Source organism: Lagopus leucura, unplaced genomic scaffold, assembly GCF_019238085.1.
Source record: "Lagopus leucura isolate 7727_CA_CO unplaced genomic scaffold, USGS_WTPT01 Super-Scaffold_1, whole genome shotgun sequence".
Classification (NCBI taxonomy): Eukaryota; Metazoa; Chordata; class Aves; order Galliformes; family Phasianidae; genus Lagopus; species Lagopus leucura.
Genome location: NW_024962250.1, coordinates 8736897 through 8764059, shown reverse-complemented (window position 1 = coordinate 8764059; position 27163 = coordinate 8736897). Strand labels below are relative to the sequence as shown.

At 40.9% G+C, this 27163-nt stretch overlaps 1 protein-coding gene across 2 annotated transcripts; it reads right to left on the bottom strand.

Annotated features, from left to right (window-relative positions):
* Positions 1-1240: 1240 nt before the first annotated feature.
* Positions 1241-26682, bottom strand: CAPN3 (calpain 3). Of its 2 annotated transcripts, XM_042870662.1 has the most exons (24): positions 26048-26682; positions 20424-20493; positions 19549-19667; positions 18340-18473; positions 17934-18102; positions 17184-17324; positions 15189-15272; positions 14670-14755; positions 14149-14226; positions 13563-13723; positions 12861-13030; positions 12227-12238; positions 10899-11107; positions 10166-10202; positions 9089-9106; positions 7921-8022; positions 7244-7321; positions 6520-6577; positions 5875-5939; positions 4951-5019; positions 4339-4417; positions 3799-3915; positions 3380-3438; positions 1241-3264 (listed from the first exon to the last, which is right to left on the bottom strand). In XM_042870662.1, exons 1-24 carry the CDS (start codon positions 26336-26338, stop codon positions 3238-3240), a joined length of 2433 nt encoding a protein of 810 aa, XP_042726596.1. In that variant the 5' UTR covers positions 26339-26682; the 3' UTR covers positions 1241-3237. The 2 variants fall into 2 exon arrangements, with proteins under 2 accessions (XP_042726596.1, XP_042726605.1); XM_042870671.1 differs by lacking the exons at positions 19549-19667; positions 26048-26682.
* Positions 26683-27163: the final 481 nt, after the last annotated feature.

Genomic DNA, 27163 nt, shown 5'->3' with positions numbered 1-27163 from the left:
AGCCAGTTTTCAGGACTGTTTTTGTTATGGATTTGGTTTTTATACAACTAAGGAGTTGTGGGTGTAGAAGAGTGAGTGAAGTGAGGGTTGATTTTTACGGTTAGCTGTTTTATTTCATTAGTCAAATGTTAGATATGAGCTCTGGACTTGCAGAATGCTGAGGGAACGTGGGTGGAAGTCACCGTTCTCTTCTTAGCAGTGCAATGCTGCTTGTTCAGCTGTGAGTCCTCAATGGGCATGAAGTGCTCAGAGCTACTGTATGTATCTTTTGTAATATGGAGATGGGAGAGGCTTTACTGAAACCAGTTAGATATCATTCTTTTCAAAAGTGGGGAAATGTGTTGTGGTGCGCTTATATTAAGCCCTACCCAAGCTCAAAAAGAAGAGTGCAAGTAGCATAAAATAATCACTTCAAAAGTTCAAATGTGCCACAAAGCTTTATCTGACATGCTCACATGTGTTGAATCAAAAAACAGTGCTTAGACTGGTATTATTTGCTACATTTTCCTTCAAATCAAAGGAAAAATAATAGCTAACTGACAGCGCAGCACTGCATGGCCTAGTGCTGTTGCTTCCCTGTCTGGAAGGGGCCAGAGGGGAAACTTGCATCTGTTTGTATGAAGATGCATTACATACCCCAGCTTCTGCTTGCCTTGATTAAGGTGTGTGGTTGTGGACCTTCCAAACAGTTCAGCTCTGTGCTGTGCTGAAGTAGTGCAGGTCTTTGTGCACACTTACAAACCATGTACTTGTGCTAAATCATGGTAAACAATGACTGAAAGCTTACAAACTGTAGGTTCCCAGAAATAAAAGCGTGGTGCTGGAAAGATTTTTTTCATTCTCTAAAATTAAAGTGTAGGTCTGGATAGATCTTGGTTTTCAGGCTTTTATGGTACTATAGTTCAAACATAGTCTTAAGTTGTCCAGAATTGCAGAATATATGAGGAAGGATAAGGAAACGGTATCAGCTGCTAATTGTAAAATATTCAATGGTGAAAGAGCAAACTGTGTAGGTATATATTCTGTCATATGCACCTGCCAGCTTCTCAAATTTCATTTGGCTGCAAATATTAATAAGTTTTTAAAGTGGAATAAAACAACATGGTTGAGTAATGACTTAAGCTGTGTAGAACATTTGCACAGATTGACCTTGCTTTTCCTCTTTCATTTTGGTACGAAACTGTGAGTGTAATAATGAAACTTCACACAGCCAAAAAATGAAAAGAAAATAAAAATAAAAGTTCTTTATATTGTTTATGGTTTGTCAGTCTTCTTTGTTTGGAATAGAAAGATTCTGTCACAGGGTTCAGTAAAGTACAACATGATGTTCCCTTTGTGGCTGGCTGAAGTCAGCCAGGCTGTTCTGGAGCTGTGTATTTTATGCTGCAGTGGCCAAGCTTCAGTGCTGACAGAGAGGGCTGATGCAGTTTTCTGCTTGCAGGGTGCAGGAATCGAAGATGTCATAGTTCAGCAGGAAAGATGGAAACCATCCACCCAACAGAGGCCACAAGACAATGCACTGAGACAGGCTTGCTTCATGGCTTGTTGCAAAGGGAGGTTCTCTAGAACTGGTTTTCACTCACTGGGAGGTTTAGAGCCAGTTTCAATTGCCAGTCAAAAAATCCAGATCTTTTGACTGGTAGACTTTGTTTTTCTGTGAAGACCCCAACCAAGAGCAACTGCCTTATTTTTGTATGGAAAATAACAGCGTAGTGGAGACAATGCATGGCTGGAACCCGGGGCTCCTAGTATTCCAGTCATCATGGAGACTTAGGTTGGGTTAAAACAAAAGCTGAGCTTAAAGGTTAACTCATTACATAAACTATGATTCTCTTCTTCTTTCAGAGGAAGTTACAGTACAAGACAATAATATTAAGAACTCTATATAGTCAAAAGGTTTGTGTGTTTCTTAGTGATCCCTCAGTCAAATGTACAAACTATCAGAATAATGTTGGGTAGATGCCAAGATTTGTTTTTGTAGTTTTGCTTTACTGTAGCAGATTGCTTTCTGCTGCTGCTTTTTAGCCCTGTCATCCTCTGCCTTGTGACCATGTGTTTGAGAGTGGCTTTCCTCTCAGAAGTTCTCCTGATAAAGTCTGGCCTTTGTGCTCTGTGTTGTTGCTGTTTTTCTATCCATTTTTGTGCTGATCACTGACCAGTTCTGAAAGCCCATCAAGCTCACGTTTTACAGTGCATCTGAAGTAAGCCAGTAAGTGTCTGTGATAAAACCAGCTGCTCTAGCTCCAGAAGAATGATGGGACAGTGCTCAGTACTCTGCCTGTGTTGGGGTCTGGGCAGTTCTGAGATGAAAAGAGAACCCAGAAACTGTTAGTTAAGAAAAATAGGACCCTGAAGACAAGTGTGCATATGTAATTAATGTATACTTTATGTGTTTTTTTCTTTCTTGAACTGCTTCCTTGAAAGCGGAAAACCACTTTCTCAATGTTACAGAGAATGGGCTACAATTAAAAACAAAAAAACAAAACAAAAACAAAAAAAAAAAACAACAACCAAACAAACACCAAAAAAACAGCACTCTAAAACTATTGTATGTCCAAGCATGGTAGCATGGCGATACTAAAAATGAGAGCAAGTAGTTTAGTTCTGCTGCTTCTACTGAGGCATCAGAGCAAGGTTACACAGACACTGCAGACTGCTGTGCATGGTGCCCACTTTTCCAGCACAACAGAGGATCAACCCACAAAGCTACAGTTGTAAAGACATATGTGATCATGACTCATTAATGTAATTAGCACAATCTCAGTGAAATAGTTAACAACATGAAAAGGCTGAAATGGGAGTAGCAACATCAGAACAGAGTTAATGACTAATTACAAGGTGGTAGGAGACGCTTTTGACTTGCACAGTTCAGATCCAGGCCCAGTTTTACCTGATCTGTACTGACTATAGAGATGGTGCTTCCAACTGTCAATATAAACAGAGTTAAGGTGTATGCTCTGTGTCTTAACATGCAGGAAAACCTAAATACAGTCATCAATAAATTAATCCTCATGGTTGAATGTAAATGTCCTGGAGATACTACAGCAGTAGGTACAGGAAGTGAGCACTGCTTTGCTTGCTGCAGCGTGGCTGTGTCTTCATTCTTTCACGCATGTTTTATCTTTGGTGAGCAAAGCAGGAATCTTGCAAAATGCTCATTTGTAATGGGGGATGGATGGAGTTCATTACTTAAAACAGCAATCTGGAGCAGGTCCTTGATTAAGGCTCTCCTTGATGTTAGGCGTACATGGTGAGCTGCAGCCACTAAGGAAGAGAAGGAATTAAATATCAGGCCAACTTGAATGTGTGAGACAGTGCTGGGAATTAATAATGTAGTACTGGGGTGTCATGTTGGAAATAGCAACATAAAGCAGTTTACCTCCAGGACATTGAGTTTTATGATTCCATCTCCATCTTTATCAAAGGCATGGAATGCCCCTAAATCAATGACAGAAAAATACACAGGATAAATTATTGTTTAACCAAAGTGTAAGGATGATCCCATGCAGCAAACTAAATCACGTTCCCACTGCGTTATCCAAACTTGTGCACGTGTTTGCTTTTTTGGTCAGCAAGTGTTTCTGCTATGCTTTTTCCATAGCTAATACAAGGAGATACATAATGGCTTATTATTTTTTGTGTTTGTATGGGATGGATGTCATAACCTAGCACACATCATGCATTATTAAAATTATACATAGACAATAGTGCTGTGTATAATAAACTCTCCTTTAAATATCAGAGTGTGTTTGGGGGCAGGGAAGAGGACAAGGCTGTAAAATGAAGGCAGCCACTCACTGAACATAGCATCCAGTCTCACAAAGCAGCAGATGAAGCTGTCAAAGTCGATGTTCATGTTCTTGTCAGCGTAGCGCATCGTGATGATGTCATAGAGCTGGTTGTTCAGCCGAAACCCTGCAGTGGGGCCAGAAATGGGTTTGATTGTTCCTTTTACAACAATAAAGGATCTACAGCTTAAATGAGAGCAAGTAGGTAATTTTGATGGCTGACTGCATCATTGAAAGCTAACTTGCACCCAGGTGGGCTCCCTGATGCACATCCCGTGTGCTCTTAGTGGAGTTGCACAGATGTTACACAAATTCTGCTCAAATTAAAAGGGTAAAATTAGGCAAGTGTGAGTGCTGACTTAGTACTTCTTTGATTTTGATCATTTTTGAGACTGAGATATATTTGAGAACTTCTGCTGGAGGAAAAAAAAAAAAATTTTTCTAGGGCCCCTCCTTAAAAGGCTGGGCTGTATTCCTGACCTCTCTCTGTAATACATCAACCTAAAGAAGGTTTATTTGGCTGCTGGGCATTGGACACAGGGGGAATTACCTGCATCTTTGACTGCATTGCGCATCTCATAGCTGTTAATGTTTCCTGAATGGTCAGCATCGTAATGCTTGAAGATTTTCTGCAAAAAGGAAGTACACAGCAGAAATTATAGCTTATACTTTTGTAGGACATGCCTGCTGATGTGAGAGCTACCCTGCAGCACCTGGAGGCTTTGCCTTATATCACCATGGCTGCTGTTCAGCAATCTGTGTTGTTCACACACAGCTCCCCTCACTCCTGACACGTGAGTTAGATCTGTGCTGTGAGAAGAAAAAACTTTTCCCCCCAGAGACCTTCCTCATTTGACTTGAGTTTATGCTGTTAATCCTCTCTCTTAATTGCCCTAATTAAGCTAATTGCAGTGCCTGGCTCTATTTCCCATCCTCCTCCTCCATCTTGCGTGCCTCCCCCTTTCTTAGGGGGGAATCTCCTCACATGAATGCTGCAGCTCTAGATGTTTGCTTAGGCTAAGAAAAGGCTGAAGGAAGACATTAGTCTTCATCTTAAAAACTAGTTTGCAATTCTGGGAGCTTTTTTGGTGTAGGGTACGTAATAAGGTCTGGTTTCTCTCCGCAAGATTTTGCATTGTGGAGCTATGAAGAGCAGCACTACCTGCCAGCTTTTGATTTTGTCCCAGAGGTGTCGGAACTCATCAAAGTTGATCTTCCCTGAGCCATCTGTCTGCAATGCAAGCATTCAGGTAAAAAAACCAATATTTTAAATGGAAAACTAATTATTTTTATGGGTGAGAGGGGCGAGTGTGAAACCCAGCTCAGATTTGAGCACTGAGAGAGGGCTGAATGGCACAGTAAAGTGTTGGTGAGCGCTTTGGTTATTGAGAGTGTTATTTTGTTTTGGGATTGTGAAGCGTTATTTCCCTGTGTAGTAATAAACCTCTAATACAGGCAGGAGAGTTGCTCCTGGAGCTGTTGTAATGTACATAAAGCAGCGTGTTTTAGCGGCTTTTTCCAAGTGCCATTATGGTTCTAGGCTGTAATTATAAGCTTGGTCTTGTCTGGTTTGAATGTGCTTATGTTCCTTCAAAATCATATGTTATGGAAGCATATGGAAACATATATGTTTTCCTCCTTAGGTAGTAAAACTGAGTGGTGCTGCATTGGAGGTAATGCCATGTGACATCTTGCAAAGTGTTTTATTGTACTTGCTCCGAGAGAGCTGCTATATGCTGAGTGCTAAGCACAAGGTGGAATGTGTGATGTGTTGAAAATGTAAAGAGAAGAGAGAGTGATTTTGTTGGCAAGAACTGTAGTTCTGTTGAGATGACTTAAAGAAAGGGCATCATACTTACTCCATAGTTCTGTGTTTTGATATGTTTTCATCTGCCAGCTATGCTAACATTGAGATGACTGCAGTTAATGTGTGCCACCCTGGAATGCTGGGTTATCTGATAACAGCTGTAACACACTGGCCTGCTTTCCAGCTTACTAAAAACAATTTGTGTGTGTGTGGTCAGGGAGTAAAACTCAGGTGGAGCAGTGTGCTATCAGGCACTCCTCTTTCACTGGCAAAGGATACATCCATCAAAGCAATCATGCTGCGGCAAGATTCTAGTTCAAATCCTTCTGTCTTTAGGTCCTTATCTGAAATAAATGATACAAAAGACCATGTAAGTCAGCAGTCGCTTCTTCCTCTTAGGTAGGGCTCTGAGTACTCAAAGTATAAGCCAAACTGACTTAATTCATCCCATGAGGAATAAGTGAGAAAAAATATCTGTAAGGGCTCTGAGTAACAGTATTGCTTGTGTTTCATAGGTGAGTTGGGACCTGCTGTATACAATAAAAGCCTTTGGAAAATCTAAATCAATTTCCAGTTAACTAAGCAAGCCTAGGGTTTGTAGGCTAAAATAATTGCTAAATGGGAAGAAAGTTCCTTCCCTCTATTAGAACTTCTTTAAAGGGACCTTGCAGTCTGCTAGAAATGTTTATTAACCCATGTGGTGCTTCCAATGAATTTTTGCTCGTTTCTGTATTATCCATATCTGATCAGCCATACAGACCATCTCTGTGTAAAGTTTTCTAGCTAAAGACTGCAGAAGTGAAAGTAGAAAAGCTGTGAATTTGAAACCATACATAATTTTGAGAATATTGCTCAAGGGTGGGGATGTATGTTATATCATAACTGTCTTTATCTGGGGTTACTGAAAAGCACATTCAAACTCACGTTTTTTAACAACGTTGTTGAGAACATTCCTGAGTTCTTCGGCATTGATCTCCATGTCCTGGTGGGAAACATGGGGACGGTATCATTAATTGCAACATTCCTCATTATGAAAATCATTATATGAATGGATATACTAGAAGTATGAAGTCTCTGGTCACTTTTCATCATGGCGTGTGATCCAAAATAGAGAGCTTTCTATCTTTGTATAATTTTTCTTGAGGCCACAGCTACACCTTCAGTATGAAGCAAATCTAAAGTGATTGCACGGTATTTATTAGAAAAACATTGGGAAAACAGGCAGTAATTCCAAGCCAAAGCATAAGCAAAATGTGAAAATCTCTGCAACCCTTCTGCAGCCTCTTGTTTTGTGCAGTTTTGATCTGTTCTGATTTCTTTAGTGCAGATACATACATGTATCTATGCATTACTTATACGTACTACGCAATACTGATTAAGAAATCATGAATAGCTCCACACAGTAGTGATTGAAGTAAGAACACAAATTTAAAAATTTTTGTACGCAATGAAAATAAGTTGCATATACATTTGGGCATAGCTGTGTGCTTAACTGAATTTCCATTTGATTTTGCTTAACTTCAGCTCCCAAAGGAAATTTGGTGAAGGAAAATTTCAGTTTTCCATGTTTTGAATCTGTGAAGAAGCTGGATTAGGTGCTGCTGTGGCTTAGCTGTTCTGCAGAGGTAGGGATTGATTGTGTACTCACATCCCCTGCAATCTGTCGGAAAATATTCCTGAACTGTGTTTCCTCTTCACTCTTCTCACGAGCTTTCGCTGAAGACCGCTGGAAAGATACAAGCAAAGAACACGTGCAATGTTAGCTTTGCAGGAAAAGGAAGGGATCTGGGTGGTTCACCCCCTTCACACAAATAAGGCTCTTAGCGATAGTGGCACTCTTCAGAGGAACAAGTTATCCTCATGGACTTCTCCCCTTTCTTTCATTAAATGCCCTCCCTAGTGAACCTGCTGCATCATTACCATCCCCTCGTTGTTCCCGTAAGTCTTGACACAAATCTAAATGATTACTTTTGCCAATGGATCTTTACATTCTGGTTGTGTGTTTTCAAAGGAGATATTTGGAACAGAAGAGGAAAACATGCTCCATAGCTACCCTCTAGCCTAAGAATTGTTCGAATGGGCTCAGTGGCTTTAGAGCATTTTGCAGCGTGGGAGGCCCTGTTCTGGAGGCTGTAATACTGCATTAGATAGCATCACCGTTATCATTTCCACTTTTCTCAGACACATGTAGAGAACAGCCTCAACTCTGAAACTGGTAAGTATCATAAGGACAGTCATTTGTCCCGTTGCTGTGCTCTCTCCAGCTGCCCTTTTAATGCTGGCCAGACCAAACATTATTCCCCGCCTTGAGAGTTGCTGCAGAACCTTTTTCTCATCTACGTGGGTTTTTTCACCATCTTTGCCAGCATCTTCGTCTGTTGTCAGCTCCTTATTGCTGTTTGCTCTGTCAGAAACAAAGATGATAGGCTAGAAGAAGAAGGAAGAGAGCAGAAGAGGAAGTAGAAATTACACAAGAAATAGAGTTAGGGAAAGTATTTGAGGCCATCCATTCTGTGGCAAAGCACATGCAGCCAGATGTGGGAATGCAAAATAAAAGAGGAATTTCTCAGGTTGCTACTATCCTCATGCTAAAAAAGAAATCTGCAGAGCTTGTGTAGGAGCTTGTTATTTACATGAGGCATGTGTCAGTTTTTTATTAATTGCTGAGGCATTCAACCGCAAGGAGATGCATGCAGTTGTTCTGTTTTAGTATGTTTAAAACAAGGAAAACTGGTATCAGATGTGAATGTGTTATCCTGCACATATAACTGCATATATATATACAGTTATATATATATATATATATTTATACATATACATATATAACTGCAATTGACCAGTCTTAAGATTAAAGTGTTACATTTTCAAAGTCCTTGTAAGAAACAGCGATCACTCTTCTATGTGGTGCTCTGATTTATGGAGTTTTGTGGACTACTTTGGTATATATGAAAGAGGAATGCAAATTAGAATCAACACTCTCCTCTTCAAAATCTCTCCCTTGTGGGCCTTTTTATACCCTTCCTCTAGCCGATAATTTTCCTTGTAACTTCATAGTATGTTTCTTTTGTTTGCTAAATGTATTGCGTAGACTCAAAAGGGTGATCCTGGACTCTGGTGAGCAGAAGCTGCAGGAAGGAGGAGTAGCTGCATTGGGCAGTGGAGGGCATGTGTCTGGAGGAGAGGAGATTCTCACTGGGAAAGGTTCAAGATGCCTGTGGAGGGTCAGGTAGGCAGGATACTTAAAGGATCAAGCTCATAAAACTGAAAGGTTTATGCTTTTGCCACCCTCTTAAGAAAGAGAAATATCTGATGCTATAGCTGTACTTCATTGGATTTTTGTATAGGAGGACAGAATCTTTGCTGCCTGAAAATGGTCTCTTGTCTCCAGTGTTCCTTATTAACTAGATCAGCTTCAGAAGCACAGCAACTCCTGCTGCATTCACTGCACATGCATCTTGCCTTTTGGCACTCAGCATGTTGCACAGGTACCCACCTTGCCTTTTTTCTTCTTCTATACAAACAGAAACAAAATAAGAAAAAAGTGTTTAAAAAGAATTATGGATTCTACCAGATCACATTGTTAAATAGCAATGTTTCATTTTTTTTCTTTCACTTTCTCAAGTTTCTTTTTCCCATTCCTGTAGTCATACTTTTTTTTTCTTCAATTTTATATATTCATACAGATTTCAAATTTCAAAAAAGAAAAAAAAGAAAAAAAACAAAAGAAAAAAACAAAAAGGGAGGGGGAGAGGGAAAGGAAGGGGGAATGCAGCCATGAAGAAACAGTATGTTAAAATTGCAGAAGCAATATCAAATTGCCAATCCACCTAATCTGGGGCTTTGTCTGCTTGAATAAAATCTGTTATCCCTAACTACTTTTATTTTCCCCAACTATTCACTGCAGTGTAGATTGGACTTCTGTGCCCACATATCCATGCTTTTTGGAGTGGCAATTAAATTCCATCAGATCTGGGCAGAAATTTTGGTATCACGATAACAAATGGAAGGGGAAGGATTCTGAAGGTTTGATGGAGCTCAGTTCTGTGCAAGAGCATTCTGTTTTTTTCAAGACTGAGTGTATTCTATGTTCCAATTTATTCCCACACAAATGTGTAAAACCCCAGGCTAAAGAGTTAGTTTGTTATGGATGCTAATTTGAGTCACAATAATATTAGAATCCTTTTTCAGAAAGTTCATACTTCAAAATAAAGCACTTTTTTTCTTAATTAGATGAGCTGCCAGGCTCTCAAACAAAAAACACTCCGAAGGATGGAGCTAGGCCTCCACCAGAGCATGAATACTCTCAACTGATGGAGGCAAAGGCAATGCTTGGCATGGGGCTTCTTTATGTGAAGAACAAGTTTCAAACCTGACAAAAGATTCTGGTCTGTCCAAACCAGAAAGTAGCATATATAAATTCAAGTGTTAATAGGAATATCTTGATGAGAAAATGTGGGAATTTGTTGAAGGAGCTGTTGTGTGGCTGCAAATGGTTTCCTGCTATGGGTTTCCCTAAATGTGACACTCCTCCCCTCTGTTCCCACACAAAAGAGGACAGTATGGTACTCACTGATGGGCGATCTGCCTCAATCATGTTTTCAACCTCCCTAGAAGAAAGCAGAAAGTAAATAAATCAGGAAGGAGTCTGCTTCCAACACTGTTTATTTCTATATGTGGTTAGTAAGCAGGCAGTGGTGTGGGCTGGCTTCCAGGCATTACAGCTCAGACTCTGGATGTAGTTTCTGAGTTTGAGCTGAGCATCCCGAGTATTGCTTCCAAGAAAACTGTTGCTGGCTTTCTTCTTACAGACTCGGCATCGCTAAATCTTGACGGGGGAGCAAACAAGAAGTTTTTTGGCCTTAGCAAAGAGGTACTAGCTGCAGTTTGAGCTTTGGGAAGCTGCTTAAAGAGCAGGACGGGAAAGAAATAATGCCTATTTCTGGATTTTGTTCATGACCAAAATTAGATCTGTCTCAGTGGTCTATCTGACAAAAAACTTCCATATGGGATGTAGCAGTGGCATGTAGCATTAAATAACAAACTTGTTGGTTTTCATTATAAAAACAGCAGAAATTGTGTTCACAGAAGATATCCTGCCAGTAGTCTCCAGTGTCTCCAATGGAAACTCAAAACAGGTTTTTGTTAAACTACAAGGTAATATTGGGGATATGAGTTTGCATCTTGGAGTTCATAACAGGATTAAGAAAAATTAAGAGTAGAGCGTTGCAAGCAGGGAACACAGCTATAACAGAGTAGGGAGCTCAATTCCCCCTTTAGAGCCAGATGAAATATCTGTAACTTACTCTGAAAGACTTCTTTTCTCTGAGAAAACCCTCAGGATGAATTCTCCCTCCTGGTGGGGTTCGTATGTGGATGGGATGATAACATACTCGCTGGGAGGCAGCCGGAAGCGCTCAGAGATTTCTCGCATGTTTATATAGGTCTTACTTCTAGCTTTGGAAGCATTGTAGAGGAAAAAGTCCTTTTGCAAGTGGTGCTTAGTACCGTGCATCTGCAGAACAATGCAGTCAATTGATCTTCAAGGAAGTCTTACCTGTTCCCCAGGTGGCTTGTCATGCAGTGGGACAGAAAACACAAATGAAGCAGTGGCAGCTTAGCAAGCAGGGATTTGATGGGGGCTGCTAGCTTGTTACCAGTTACAGAGTCTGTCATCTTTATAAGCTGCTGCTAGCTTGGTTTAGTTGACTTCTGAGAGCCGCCCAACATCCCACATGGAGACTGCTGGCTGGCTGTTCTGCTGCATCCATGATTTTATCTGTATTTTTGGATGCTAATGGCATGTAACCAAAGTTCAGTTACTTTCTTTGAAGGTGGCAAGCCAAGGAATGGTATATGCAGGCTCCTATGTACTGCATGGTAAAGTGAAGGTGTTTTCAGTGGTAACTTACCTGGAGAAATATGAATTCTATATCTACCAAAGAGACACTGCATTCATTTAAATATGAAAAATAAGTCAGTGACTGTGGGCTAAGAACAAGTGCTTGCAGTTGCTTTCTACAGAAATAACTGTCTGTAAAACAACAATTCAGATGGTCATCTTTGTATTCTCCAGTGAGTGCTTTTATGTGAACTCACTTTCCAAGCTGTGGTACCAGTGATTCTGGTATTGGCAGGCTCAGAAATATTCAGTCTGTGTACTTCTAATATATTTTCTTCAGTGGCTGAAAATGGCATTTGTTAACAAACAAACAAAGAAGTCTGATGCTGTAGAGCAAACTCTAGGACTGCATGATATAAATTGCTGGCATTTTTTTTGCAGGAGGAAACAGAAGTGCTTTAGGGGTCTTCTTTGTGGGGTGTGATGTCTTAAGTGCTACTTCTTCCTGTAGTCCAGGTTCACTATGGGACAGTGAAAGCAGTGGCCAGCTCACATATAGAACAGAAAAGGACTGAATGCAGGTAAAAACAGAGTACAAGTAAGAAAGAATTTAAAATGACTCAGAAAATGTTATTAAACACTCAAAGCATAATGGTTAGCAGTTTCACTTCTGTAACATCCCTGAAAACAAACTCGAATGGACAGTTTCCCACTGACTTACAGACAGGAGCAACAGTGACACTAGCTGTGAGCATACACCAAGTTGTCAGTCTGTCCCCATTCAGCTCATACCTCTTTGGGTACCTTAGGGAGTAAATAACAAAGAGAGAAAACAGAAGTTCTAGGTGAGTCTACTTGCTTATAAATCTAACAGAAGGGATTTTTGGTGTTGCAGCTAGTCATTAAATTACCTCAACTGATAAAAGTTTTCTAAGAAAATTCCCCCCTTCCTTTCCAGATTTCTTGTGACCCACACAAGATCCATTGAGATTTGAACCAAATATTTTTGTGCAAAGGACTGAGTCAATTGACTTCTACCTGAAGTCACTAGAAGGACAGACGTTGATCACTACTTTTTGTCTCAACTGTTTCCCTTTTATGTGGTTCTGCCAATTAGATGTTTAGTTTCAGCATGGATTAAAGCAGTGTGGAGACTGAAGTAGATATGGGGAAAAATATGCTAAAATCTGACACAGAATCACCATAAAAACCTATTAAGTGCATTACTTAGAGGTATAAACTCTGAGGTTAGTATGGGCTAAATGATACTAAAGCTTTGATATTTTTTTTTCCCTCTCTTCCACATTTCCTTACAAAGGAGAAACTGCAATTCATGTAGTCAGGAATAACAGTTCAATGACTCCCTTGGTAAACGTACTGTAAGGGCTGGGAACCTGGCACTAAGAACTAGGTCTAGAACTGGTACCTCATAGATGGCAAAGCCAATGGTGTAGAGGTTGGCTCCCAGCTTGCGTTCTTTCCTCCTGTTTTTCTGCATCAGTGCTACCAGGAAGCTGCAGATAACCTCTTCATCTTCAGGATCATCATCTTCCTCTAGGAGCTTCAAGCGATATTGGGGATTGGTCCAAAATGTATCTGTGAAATGTCACCCAAAGCAAACATACAAATCTTCAGTTTTCTAACAATACTTTTGACCAAAGAGAACTTTTGCTATTTCCTGTCTGTAGTTCCTGAGGGAAAGGATAAAGCTGGGCTTTTATTTTTATACATACAATGTGTATATTTTAATGTGTTTGGGGGGGTTTATACAGTTCTAACAACTGTGCAGCACAGGATTTAAAGTGCAGAACTAGCATTGATTAAACTTTCAGGGAACCTAAACGTGGCAGAACTTATCAGAGAATTTCCAAAGTTAAATCTAACTGATAGAGTGAAATTGATTTCTCTTACCTGCAATGCAAAGTATTCAAACAAGAATTTACCTTTGCCAGGTTTGCCTTTTGGGCTTATGAAGCACTGTCACAAACATAGTAACAGGAGATAGCTGGATAGAAAATCATGTGGCTCATCATAAATGCTTTCCTGTGGCTGAGCATTGATCAGCCTGTAGTGTGACTTAGCTTAGCCCCCGTCAGAGAGGTGGTAGCTCTTAAGATTCATTGCTCACCTGGATAATTGCGGCACCCTCCAGCTGAGCAGCCTCTCACCCAGCGTCCTTCGTTGACTGACACAGTCCAGGTCTGAAGCTTATCAGCTTCCAAAGTATCAGGTGTGAGGTTACAGATCTCAAGTTTTGTGAAATGCCTCATGAAATCTTCAAACGATATCCTGGAAGAATTGAAGGGAAGCTGAATTTGCTTGGTATGTAGTTGTCTAAAAGATGTACTGTTACTAAAGTAATTGTATTGAAGAGTGACCCATATTACCGCTTCTACTAGTATAAGTTTGCAGTGGAAGCTCCAATTTCCTAATGTGTTTGGCCTATTGGTCGATTAACACAGGTACAGCTCCAAACTAGGGAACAGTGGAGCGAGGGGACAGATCATAGGAAAGGGGATGGAGAGCTTGTGAAATATGGGATGATTAGATGGGCTGTGGGACTCAATATACCCTGGTGGGAGAGTGAAGGGATTGTATAGCAAGGCTTGTTGGGGAAGGAATTAATGCCAGTTTTAGCATGTTTAAGTCATGCAGTGTGACCCATAGTTGCATATCTCCTATAGAAGCACTATTTTTTTTGACAGATAATTCACCAGAATTCCCCATCTTCCACAATCTTGTGTTGCAGGCGAATTTTCTCTTCTTCTTTAATGAAGTTCCACTCTTCTGATCTGCAAAAGTGTAAACAAGCTACATTATGTTTTGCAATACCCAATTTTTATTTGTATTCCTGTTCTTTACTGTAAGCCTCATAGTGAGAAAAGTGAAGCACTGTCGTTCTGCACTCACAAAATATGTTCCCTTGTCATTTCCACAACTATTTGTTCTCAATGTTTCCATCTCCATACATTCAAATGGAGAAGAAACTGCCCTGCTTCACTCTTCCTTCCCTTCAGACTTCCTATTAGAAACTCTCAGAAATAAAAAATGAATGTGTTTATTTTGTTTAGCTTAAAGACAGAAATGCTTGCAAAGTCATTGATGGAGTACGTACTGAACTATCTCTTAGCAAAACCTGATAACTCATTGTTAAATGCAAAGCTGCAAAAGGAAATAAAGCTGCAATTTATATTTTTTCCAAATCAAATGAAGCTCCTAGACACTTTGTACTCACTTATCGCTCCAAGGTCCATTCCACTCCACCTGTCCCCACGGGTTTCTCAGCCTTATCAGACGTATCTTTTCCCCTTTAAATGTTGTCTAATTGAAAGAGAAGGCAAGAAGAATCAGCTGAATTATTTTGTGAGAAATAGGCTTAGAAAGGAAACGTTCTGTCAGTCACATCACTGATACCATCTCCCCAAGTGACAGTGCTCTCCAGGGCCATCACTCAGCTTGACGTGCCCTGAATGAGCGTGGGAAGGCTGTAAGACTAAGAAGCGGCCAGCTGTGGCCACCTTTGCCCATGTAGATCATGGAGGAACATCCATTCACATAGAAACACAAAGCTGAGACTGATTGGTTTCTCTATGAAGCTGTACTTTATTTGAAAACAAAATTTCTTTCCTTTATTTCATAATTTGTATCTTTCCCTCCTCTTTTGTCCCCCTGTATACAGCTCTGCTGCCATGCATCATGCTGAGCCAGTCTAGACTAAAAGACCCCACAGCAGTAGGCAAAAGACTTTACTTACCTCTTCCACAGCTGTGACTGAGTATGCGTGACCTTTGACCAGCCCACAAGACATCCGAGTTTCATACTGCATTGGCATTATAGTCTGTTAGACACAGGATAAAAATACAGAAAAGGCACGTGAAGGTCAACCAGCAGCTCTGAGGCAGAAGGGAGGATGACACTGTTTGGGAGACTTTTTTTTTTTTTTTTTTTTTTAAGTCTTCTTTTCATCTTCTATCAAGAAGACCCAACTTAGTATCCAGAGAATATCACTGATTAGAAAGGAGTGAAGAATTAATTAAAGGAGCAAAATATTAATGATATTCATTGTGAAGAACATTTTGTGATATACTCTTTCCCTTTCTGTAATTCGCTGCTGTTTGCATTCAGAACATGCTAGCGTATAGCAAGCTTAACCAAAATAATTAATTCTTCCATGAATAGAGCTTTCAGCCATTTCTAGGATAGTATACTATTGTGTGGCTCAGTAAGATTTTGTGGATAAAATTGGAAACACAAGAGCAGCTCAACATCTATTAGAACACTTTCTTTATGCTCTGCTGCAATCTCATCATGACCCAATTTCATACGCTGTTCCTACTAACATTATTATTAAAATGTATTTCCTGTAGATATGGAGACTTTATTTCATAATCCCTGAGGTGATAATGTTTTTCACCTGACACACAGGAAATACATTGCTTTCTCCAGCAGATACAAGTACACTTGCTGTCTTGATAATCAGCTGCTACTATGCTCTTTTATTTATCTGGAAGCTGAAAAACTGAGAGTAAGAAGTCAGGTTTATACAGCCTGCTGTGCTTGTAGGGAAAATCTTGGAGAATGGTGGGAAAGGAGGACTATGCAAAATGGAGGTGGATCATGTGTGAAACTTCTTCCCTTGTTATGTTTGTCACTGAGAAAAGACTGCAGGGCTCTGCTGGTAACTCTTCCATCTGTTTTTGATAAATCTGAGGACGTGAGAAAGTCAGTGCTGGAAATGGAGAATTAATAAGGTCACACAGCTACATTCTCAGCTTGCACAGGGAGGAATCTCATCCAAGTATTTCCTGGCTGTCACAATTATTTTCCATGATTTCCCTTCTGCTCTTGTTTCTTTTATCTTATTCCAGTTTCCATATTTTTTTCTGCCTATTGCCTCATATCTATTTTCTTTTTTTTTTTTTTCTTATTTTCTCCTCACATTAGCATTATTATTTAGCAGAACTTCTTTCTCTCTTTTCTACTTAAGAGTATTATCTTATGCTGCGAGTGCCCTGGCCTGCTTCTCTGGAGTGCTTCTGTGGCCTGCACTGTGGTCTGCTTCTTTCCATTGAGAGTCACAAATTTTTCTGGTGATGGCTCAGAAGTGTAACAACTAGCAGTAAAACAGCAGCAACTATAGAAAGAGTTCTGTAATGTTCTATTAGTTATTCATCTGTAATGTCTGCAACTGAAAGAAGTTCCCCCTGAAAACACGGGTGATTTGGAAAGTCATGCTTGCAAAAGGCAGCCATATTGGGCTTTCCCAAAGAATTACACCATGTCAGTCATTCAGGAAGACTAAATAGGGATGTCTGAGGAGGAGAAATTGACTGATTCTCCTGCAGGAGAGAGTTTGCACAATGAAATGTTTTAGGTGCTATAGTATGTTTTTTCAGTGGTGTGTTGGCATTTTGTTTTGTTTTTTTCTCCTCTGTAAAGAGAGAGAATTATTTTCTTCCACAGAAACACAGGTCCCTAAAAAGTAAGGTATGGCAACTGCCTGGTAGTAAGAAAAGGACAGCAATGTGTCCATATACAGATTTGGAAGATTTAAGTTTGGAAGTTTTATGGCTTTTTGTGTGTTTCAAAGAACTGAAGTCCTTTAATGTGAACATCAAATAGCATTCAGAAGAACAGATCTTTAGTGTTGGAATAATTAAGTGAAGAAAAAGAAGAATTTAAAAACATAGGTGATGTGTTCTGGCTGTAAATAAAAGTGCTGTGAAATTGCTTCTGTTGATGTACGAACCCAGGCTGGCCTTTCATCTGTCCCCTGGTGGTCCACAGTGGAGTGACTCATCTGTGCATTTTCCAGGTTCTTCACCATTCGAGCAATCATTTCTCTAATGTCGCTTCTAGGAGCTGCTCCATAGGAAAAGCCTAGGTTATCCTGGTAGAGAATGGAAGAAAAATTGAAATAGGAGATGGAGAAAGAAAAGAAACTACAAAAAAGATATATGGTGAAAAATGGCCTAGATAACTTCTTTACTTTCTCATTACTTGCTAGATTGTCCACAGTTACCTATGGTGATTAATATCACCAGTTGTTTTTGTGCCTTTACTGCAACTTCACAACTATTGAAACTAGTATTTTCTTACTGTCACTTTTAAATTATCCACAGTAAATTAAGATAATCTAAGGATATGCTGGGAATCAAATGGGTTTATTTCCTGGATATTTGCATACTGTTAGCATCTTCAACACAGAGGATTTGTATCTTAACAGAATTGTTGCACCTCACCGAGAGAAGGGTGCTGGTTTTACTGATCCAGATCCCTTCCTTTCTTTCTCCTGCCTCCCTATTCTGCTTCTGTCCATCTCCCTTTTGGTGCTTGCTGTTCTCTAATAGAAAGTGTCTAGAGGAGAGTACCCTACCACCTGCAAATGAACGTTTGTTTATGTGGACTCAACTAAGTTATTGCAAAAGTTGATACATGATTATAGGTGGAGATTTCTGCCGTTTCTTATGACTCATCTACAAAGTTCATATAGACTCACATCAATGGAGCTGGCCATGAGGGATCCTCTGGCAATGGCATGTTTCATGATTTTATAGATATCTTTAGGAGCATCCTTTATCTCATAGAACTCTGTCACCCCTCCAGTGAAATCCTCCATCGCCTCCGTGGTGTTGCCTCCTTTCAAAGCTTCATAGGATCCATGGAGTCTTAGAAAGAGGAAAAAAAAATAAGACTTCTGAATGAGTAACAAGAAAAAAACCACCATCAAAACAAAAAAAAAGCAACTGAAAATATGCTTTACGTCATACTCAATTAGAATCTGTGGAAAAAGGTACTGAGATGTGTGGAGCTAATGTGCATATGACAAGTTCAGTACAATGCAGTTCAACTACAAACCCTGCAGCCCAAGAGAGTGTGGCACAGTGCAGCAGACTGTGACTTACTTTGCATAGGCCTTTTCCAGGAGAGCACTCCAGAACTCATTGCGCTGGGAGGATTTGGTGAAGACCAGCTGGTTGTTGTATGTGGGTAGGCAGTCATCAATGATGACATCCACCCAGTCTCCATAGCGCCAAAACTGAATGAAGGCAAACAGAAAAACATCTGCGTGATGTTGCGTGCAGGGAAGGGGAAGTCTGGCTGGAGAGCTGAGCTGAGGAAGGAGAAACACTTAACTGTTCTACAACTGTTAAAACTTCTCCCTTTTCTGTTTTGTGACTTCAGAGCTGACCCATGGCAACCAGACTTTGCTGGCAGAAACTGCAGGTCCTGGTTTGGTATGGTTAGATGGTTTTGAGGTCTAACACTCCCAGGAGTTATTCCTAGGAGATTTTGAACAAGCTGACTCTTTGCATGTGACTGTTCCACCAGTTCCATTCCTTCCTCCCTTTTCTTAACTTCAGGCATTTCCAGCAAATCCTTCAGAGCTAGATTACAGTTGAAGTTGTAAATAACAATTCCTGCACAAAGTGTGAGATTGGTGGGATGGGAGGGACACACAAATGCAGCTGTGCAAGGAGCCATGCTCTGGCTTACATTGTGATCAGAAGCAGAGAATCTGTATTCCTTCAGATTTACCTGGTGTTCCTCAAGCCACCTGAATTTTGGACACCTACTGGTAGTGGGCTGTGTCCTGCTTTATAACGTGCCAAAAAGCGATGTCATGGAAAGGGAGGCAGCCATGCTGAATTTACCTTGGCAATAGATCCATCTTAAAAGAGGCGTTTTTAGAGAACCATGGGGAAGATGGACAGCAATCAATCTCTTCTGAAAAATCAGTTCTTCACTGACTTATTTTTGACAGAGGCCAGCTGCTTGCGGCCCTAAAAATAGATGCTCTTACCACTAGTATCTCTGTGCTAGCTGTAATACTGCAGCTGAGCAGGAAGGCAAGACCAAGCACCTGTTGCTATCTGTCACACATAGGCCATGCATCTGCAAATGCTTCATGAGTGGATTAATGTTCCCTAATTACCTTCCATGACTGCCTTGCTGGAAGAGTTTGGGGTGAAGGAATTCAATCCTTCTTCCTTTCCTGCTGTTGCTCATGCTTTCACAGGGTGGAGGAAGGAAAGGAAGCAATGTGCCAAGTGGTGAGCTTGCTGTTGGGTGAATATAATTACATCTCCTTAATGCTAGATGAGGGGACTCACCTGGAAGTGAAAGATGCCAGCATAGTTGTGTATGAAGGACTGGTCATGAGGTATGACTCTGCAGAGCAGTTTTTTATTCAGTGTCAGGCAAGCAATGGCAGCCAGGAACCAGCAATCGCCTGTAAGCAAGCAGAAGCAGCAGGCAAAATGAGGGGAGAGAGCAGCTAGAATCAAAGGGGAAAGTTAAGGTACTGTCAGGTACACTGATTTTCAATAGAGTGTGCCACGACCTTTCAGTAAAGGGCTCTTCTCACTGTGTTCTGCGGCGCTTCAGCACTTCTTACTTATTGATGCTGTGGAAATGCTCACTGGCACCACTGTCTAGGCACACACCTGTCACAGGAGAAGCAGTAAAACCGTGGAAGGCATGGAAAAGCTGAGTGGGAAATGTCTTTACGAAGCAGTGCAGGTGAGTGCCATGTGGCTGACAGCCGCCTAGTTGTCACTTACACCTATGTAGCAGCTTTATATATCAAAGCAGTTTGAGCATCTGAGCTTAAGTTCTCCAATGTAGAGGTTATCCTTCAGTACAAGGCACACTTGGCTGAAGGCCTCCAGAAGTTTTAAAATAACAAGACTAAATATCTGAAAAAATACAACAGTATTTGGAGAAGGACCAGGTCTTGCCAAACGGTGCTTTGCAACACTCGTGATATTAGTTCATGAAAAGCAAAGTGTTGTTTGCTCAAAGCTCCTCCTTAGATTGGTAGCAGGCAGATGTCATCCATTTGCTATAGGGAAGGAATCAGTAGATGTGTAGTGGTATTCTAAGAGAATTAAAACATCTCCTTGGAAGCAAATGAAAATTGAGAGTTGAACTATGATGAGTTAAAAAAAAGTTTATAATGTGTAGGGTGAATGTGACAATTTCATACCTAATTCTCCTTGGCAGATATCTGTTCTGTTGGCTCCACCAATAATAAATCGTGGATTCTCACAAATTTCCTGGAAATAAAAACAGGTAGATGAGCATGAGAACATACATTGGGATGCCTGACTTTCACAGAAATTAAAGCTGTTTAAAGACAATGTGGTTTTTGTTGTTGTTGTTGTTTTTAAGTTTTTTTAGTTTTAATTTAATGTGAGACAGTTTGTAGATATCAAAATCTATTGCTTAGTTTTTAGCTGCAAATCTCTGCTGACAACACGTTAGTGGATATCCCAGGCTTTCGGCAGTTGCAGGAGTAGCAGGAGGGAAACTATTCCTGTACTGACTGGCAAATGTTAAAATGAGGAAAATAGGGGAAAATATTTTTCCATACAATGAAAAAATGTTATTTGAGGAGAGCAAACAGATGGAAAGAGTGTTTGAGAACTAGATTCAATTTTTTAATACTGACTTCAGGTTACAGGAATCCAACATGCAAAAACTAGAATGCTGATGTATATATAAATAGAGCTGAAGACTGCATTTAAGCAGGAATGATCTCCAGTAATACTCTCTGAAACCTGTCCAGAGTCGGATATTTGATTCTCAGGAATAATCAAATATTGAGTGATTTTATTCTTCATGTTGCAGTATTTAACTGCCAATGCTGAATTGAGAAACGTAATATAGATATCATCTGTTTCTGAGGACAGGAATCTCTTTTGTCCTGCACTTGGGACAATATATTAGGTTTATCAGTAAGGACAGAATGGACATGAGATGCTGTATGGGCATAAATTAAGATATTGCTGTAGGGAGTGAAAGATTATGTAGGAAGTACTGGTAAAAGGAGACAGGACTATTACAGTGTTTGCCTTTTTCACATCCATTACATCTTTGTTTCCCAAATGGGACAAAGGGTACGTATATTTCCTATACTAGAGGGTATAGGGAAGCCAGAGGAAAAATTAGGCATAACCTCTCATACAGGGAAAAGATTAAAACAGAAGGTGTCTGCTTTATCCTATCCTATTCTATCCCTCACACTCAAATACTTGTGTTGGGAAGAAAAGATGTAATTTTTTGACCATCTCTTGTAAGGGTAAGAAAAGAAAGATACTGCAAACTGAGGACAAATTTCCTGAGCAGTTGCTAATGGGGAAAAAGATACAGTCCAAGAACCCAGATGGCAGGAAGATCATGGGGCTGGAGAAGGAAGAAGAGAGAACACCTGAAAATTCCTTGTGTGAGTGGAACAATTGGCAGTACAGACAGCTGATGCTAATGCTAACTCTGCAGTCTGAAGATTTACAATGTAATCAGGGTAGCCCTGGATTTTCCCAGACTCAGGTTTCAGGTCTAATAGCGTCGCTTGGCTTGAACTCACTTATTGCTCCATTGCAGTAATCATCAGGGTTGCTTTGATATAACTGTTTGGATTAGTCATAGAGCTAAAAAGAGACCTGCTTCTGGCTTCCCAGAGCAATTGACATATTATCCCTGAGGAAGAGAATGGAGGGATTGTCCCATTATTTCAGGCCTTAGTCAGCTGTCCTAGGGTTCAGTTCTGTCAAGATAGCTGTTTGAGATACCTTCATGCTTTTCTCCACCACCAGCTTTTGTGAAAACATCCTCCTTCACATTGCTTTGGTGTTCTCTAGAAAACTAAGTGTGAGAAATTGGGTTTTGAGATTTTGTTTCTTCCTTTGCCACTACTGGGTTTTTAGCCTGACTCTGCTATCGCTGCAGTAACCAGACCTGGAGTCCAGCATGCTGTCTTTTAGGTTACGTTATGCTTAATGTTCACAAATGTTAAATGTGCATTGCTGATTAATTGCTATTCAGTATGATTTATTGCATCTTGTGTTTCTCTGCTTTGGAGGATGATCTGTACACAGAGGAATACGGAAGAGGGTTTCAGTGTGTTCTGAGGCTAATGAGAAACACACTGTCGCCTGGTGTTTGAGATGCAGGTGACACACCTGATCTTCCAGTGCTGCTGGCTGAGCAAGAGGTTGCTCTTCATCTCTGAGGTCATTACCATACAGAATGCTGGCAGGCTGCACTTCACTGATGCAGTGAGTCACCCAGTCACCCTTAGACTGCCTTAGTGCTATTCACCAGACCTTTCCTGTCCTTTGAGTTGATTCAGTTTTGGCCACAGGTTCATTACAAAGAAGCAGAATGACTGTTACAGCAGCAGAGACAGAATCCAAGGAGAAACCATCCATAGTGTATATGCTGCTTCCTGGACAGAGAGTACTTGCACATCAGTTGGAAAATACCAAGGCAGCATACGACTAAAAATGGCATTCGACCTTTGCTGCATTTTCATTAGCTTTTTTTCTCTGTCAGGAAAAGTTCTGCAGTCAGCTTATACTGTTGCAGCAAAATGCATTTATTCCTTTAAGAACATTCTAAGTAAATTCCCTAAACCAGTCCTGTCAAGCAAAGGAAGTATCATTTTGGCCGAAGAAGGGTTGTAGGCTCCTGCTTCTCCCCTGAGCCCCTGTGGTCCAGACTTTGTTACTGCATGGTGCAGGGTGTTTAGCCAGTAGCTATTAGAGATCTCATCTTACAACAGGGAACCTATGCTTCCCTGTGACCTAATTAATGTAGCATTAGAAAGACTGTTTCAAAGGTCCTTGCCAGCACACTGGGCTGGTAAGCCCTGCTGTGTACCTCAGCATCTTGGCCAGGCATGGTGCTGCGTCCTGCTCCGGCCATGCTTGGCTTTAGTCCAAGCTGCATGCCATGAGGGTGCATTCACATCGCAGCACAGCTGTCACCATATAGAATTACAGGGCTCCTCACCACGCCACCAGCAGGCTTCACAGATGCCCTGCATGGCAGCCACGCTTTAGATGATGGCACTCCTTGTGTTCTCGCTGCCACCGGGACCAGATGCAGCAGAGCAAGGGGTAGCTCCAGGGGTCTCGTCCCTGCTGCATGATCTTGCCCTAATCCCAGAAGCAACAGCAGTGGTGGTATGTCATGCTCACATATTAGTTCACGTGCTGTTCAACTGAGGATTGTCACTATTACTAGTGCTTGGTCATGGCATTTGGGAATGGCAGACGTGTGCCCTTCAGACTGACTTTGTGATTCCTTGAAAAAGACTTCTGGAAAAACTTGCATTCAACAATTCCATGTAAATTGGTGTCATAGCAAATAATGCTCATTCAGTACCAGTATCACTCTTTCACTCCTATTATATTCTACATCAACCTCTTGGGCTGGGAGGAAAGAGCTTAGGTACAAATGTCTGGCACAGCATGGCTAAGGTGACTCATAAAGCCAAACGTGGTCAGGAACACATGACTTCTTCCCCAGATCTCTATGTTAAACAAGATCCTATGGCACATGGGCCATTTGTTTATTCACTATTTTTGGGGGTAAGTGACATACACAGTACACTACAGAGAAAGGATCTGGAACAAAAGCAGTATTACGATATTCTCTCAGAACTTCTGACCTTCTGCTATTTTGTTTTCATTCGGAATACATTCGCAAATTTAATTCAATTCAACATGAATTTCAAACCAATTTGAAATTACCACTTTCTAAGACTTTATAGTTTACAAACTAGCCTCTTTATTTGCCAAAAAAAGTCACTGTAATTTAATAAGAACAGAAGTTGTACATATTGTTGCAGTATTACAAAACGTGGCCCATGCAGTTTATTCTTTATATTTGGTGCTTCATGGATTGCTTTAACCTCTTAACATTGTGGTCTTTACTACTGTATTACTACTTCATGTTCATTTAACTCTATGTTTTTTTTATAATATGGTTGTCATGTCTACTTCCATGTGTAATACTATCAGACAAGTCATGCTATCAGTGATACATATTCTACAGTTTCAAAATCCAGTGAAGCAAAACCTTGAGCCAATCTCAGATCAGTGTCAACATACACAGGTCTCTTGCTTCAGGTCACAAGAGCAATCTCCTTTTGCTGTCATGATGTGGATCCGTTATAAAAGAAGCAAGCATCATGTGCAACTCCCTCCCTCTTTGGGGACCTGCTGGGTACAGCAATGACCTGAATTACGGTGTGGTTTTAAAACAAACCTTTCACAACAGAAAGCATGGGTATTTCCACCAGCAAGGCCCACTGCACCCCAGGCAGGGCAGCCCCTGTGTTCCTTGTCCTGCAGTGCACCAGGATTCAGCAGGCTCAGCCTTCTGCTTTGCAGAGCTCCTGCATCTGTTCTAACCTGTGACTCGCACCACGGACATGCCAGGTGCCTGAATGCTTGTGCTGAAGAACTAAGATAGCTTTAATTTTTGGTATTTAAGTTGTATTTTGAATCTTGTGCAGCCTCAGGCATGTTGTAGTTATGTGAATAGTTGAGAGCTCCCAAAGTTCATTGGGCAGCCCAACTTTTCCAAAAGGAAGCTGCTAATTTACATGAAGTGATGCTGTACCAGCTAATTTTAATGTTCTGATGCATTTACAGATGCACAGTTGCAGTTTGTTTGCCGGCAAGTATCCTCTATACCTCTTTACCACTTTCCTCTCTCTAGAAACACAGGAAATCCCCTCCCTTTCAGATGATCGGCTTGTTTCCACATTTAGCTCATTCACACACATTTCCAAGAGCTGATGCAGCTGTGATGATGACGATGAAGGAGTGGGCTGCTCTCTGTCATGTGACAGCACGTGTACACACAACACTACTGACAAAGGGAGTCCTGTTTCTCTCCCATGATGTTGCTTGTTGCTGTTATTTTATAGTTACACTCTAAAGCACTTGGTCTTCTGCTATTTACTTATGCTCCTTTAGCTAGTTTTATCCACTGCCATTAACTTTGTTACTGAAGCATGGATTTCTGCACTGAAGAGGTACTCTGAGGGAACTAGAGTAGCTCCCTAGAATCACATCCCTGTTGTAGGGCAGTGGTGAGAGGAAGCCACAGAGCTCACTTGCTGGAGGGCAGCAACCGCCCGGCAGGAATGATAGGGAAAAAGAAAAGTTTGCTCTGTGGTAGGATGGGGAATTAGTTAGGAACTTACAAATTATTCTTTCTTTCCCACAGGAAAGGTGGTGGCTGGCTGGGGAATGGCCACAAGATACAATAAGGAGAAAGAGGGTTGGTAGTCAGAAGTCTGTCCTCATAGCAATTGCAACACCCCTACTCTTGGTAAGTGGGTAAGGAGCATCATGAGTCAGCTAAACAATGTGAAGAACTAAGAACCAAGTAGAAGCATGTTTCAGAGCATAACCTGTTCTTTTATTTTATGAGAGTACAAAAACAGCAGAATTCTAAATAAAAGATGTAAGTGAAGTAAGGTAGTGTTGAAAACCTAGTAACATGTTGCAGAACAAGGGGGAGAAGTTTTCTTGGTTTGTTTCAAGTGAGAAAATTCCTAGCAAGTCATGGAAGAATAAAATAAAAATTCCATATTTCTGTTTCTACATACTTTCTTCCATCTCTTTCTACTGTTGTCATATTTTACTCATTACATATACTTTCAGAGCTTCTATTGCTTAGCCAGCTATCTCCCAGGAAAGCTTTAACGAAATACATTGGTAGCTTATTCCCTTCTCTCCTCTTCCTGCCCCTTTTGCAAAAAAAACACACATTCACAGAAAGCAGAAGGCACTCAGCAAATGTGTTACTTACACGTGGTCTTTTCCATTCAAACTTGATGGGGACTTTCTGGCTGTAGAAGAGGGAAGTCTCATTAGGTGGGAAATCAGGATCCTCATAGAGAATGTTTTTCTCCAGACACTTCTTGTGAAGCTCTTCATAGGTCTTTTCCTTTACTTTGATAATGGGCTGGTTGCGACTTATAATGGCAGAATAAATCCCTCCTGTGCCTCCCCCTGTGCCTTCAGTTGTCGTGCTGGTAGTGCTAGGAACTGACCCGGCAGCTGCCTGCTGAGCCACCGCTGCATTTATGGCGGACGGCATGAGAAGTGGCCTTACAGCAAGCGTTGAAAGAAAGCAAGATCTTGCACACTGGAAGGAAATTTGAGAAAAGAGGAAGTTGCCGTTGCCCCTTTTTGTTGAAATCTCCTAGTTAAAACTTATAAGCGATACAATCCCATCTGGTTCAGCTCTCTGTGCATCTTCTCAAAGGGTGGTATTTTTGCATAAGAAAGTGGAATTTATTCCCTGATGGAGAACAAGGTTCTCTGTAGGCTGAGTCCTGTGCCTGAGTTGTTCTATCTACAGCATCTGTGTGTGCCGACCCAGTGTGTAGAAGCGCTGAGAAGAGACAAGCTTTAACCAGTGAAATCTAAAAATATCTACCAGCAAAGAGTGATAGAGAGGGAAAATGATAGGGAGGGGGGTTAGCGTGGGTGTCAGTCTGCTGTGCAGCTTGTGCCCAGGCCAGGAGCTGTGTGTGGGCTGATTCCTGGTACACACAGCTCATCTCTTCCTTAAGCAGAGAAAAACAGTGACACTGGAAGCTGAGCTCCCCCTGTCTGGGAACACATTTATGAAGAACTCTTAGCCAATGTGCTAGTCCTGACACTCCTTATGAATTATTGTACTTGTTGTTTCTGCCCTTTGTTACAGATAACGTGTATTTTACAGAGCCAGTCATCTGAAGACATAGCCTTAATAATAAAAAAAAGTAATAGTATTTGATGCTATTGAGGTCAGTTCAACACCTCTCGAATGGGGGCTGGATTTTTCAGGCTACCTCAGAGAGAGCAGCTGGCCAGGGCTGAGATTCATTTGCCATACCTGTTTTCCATGTAGAAAAGGCTCCTTTTCATTGGGGGCAGT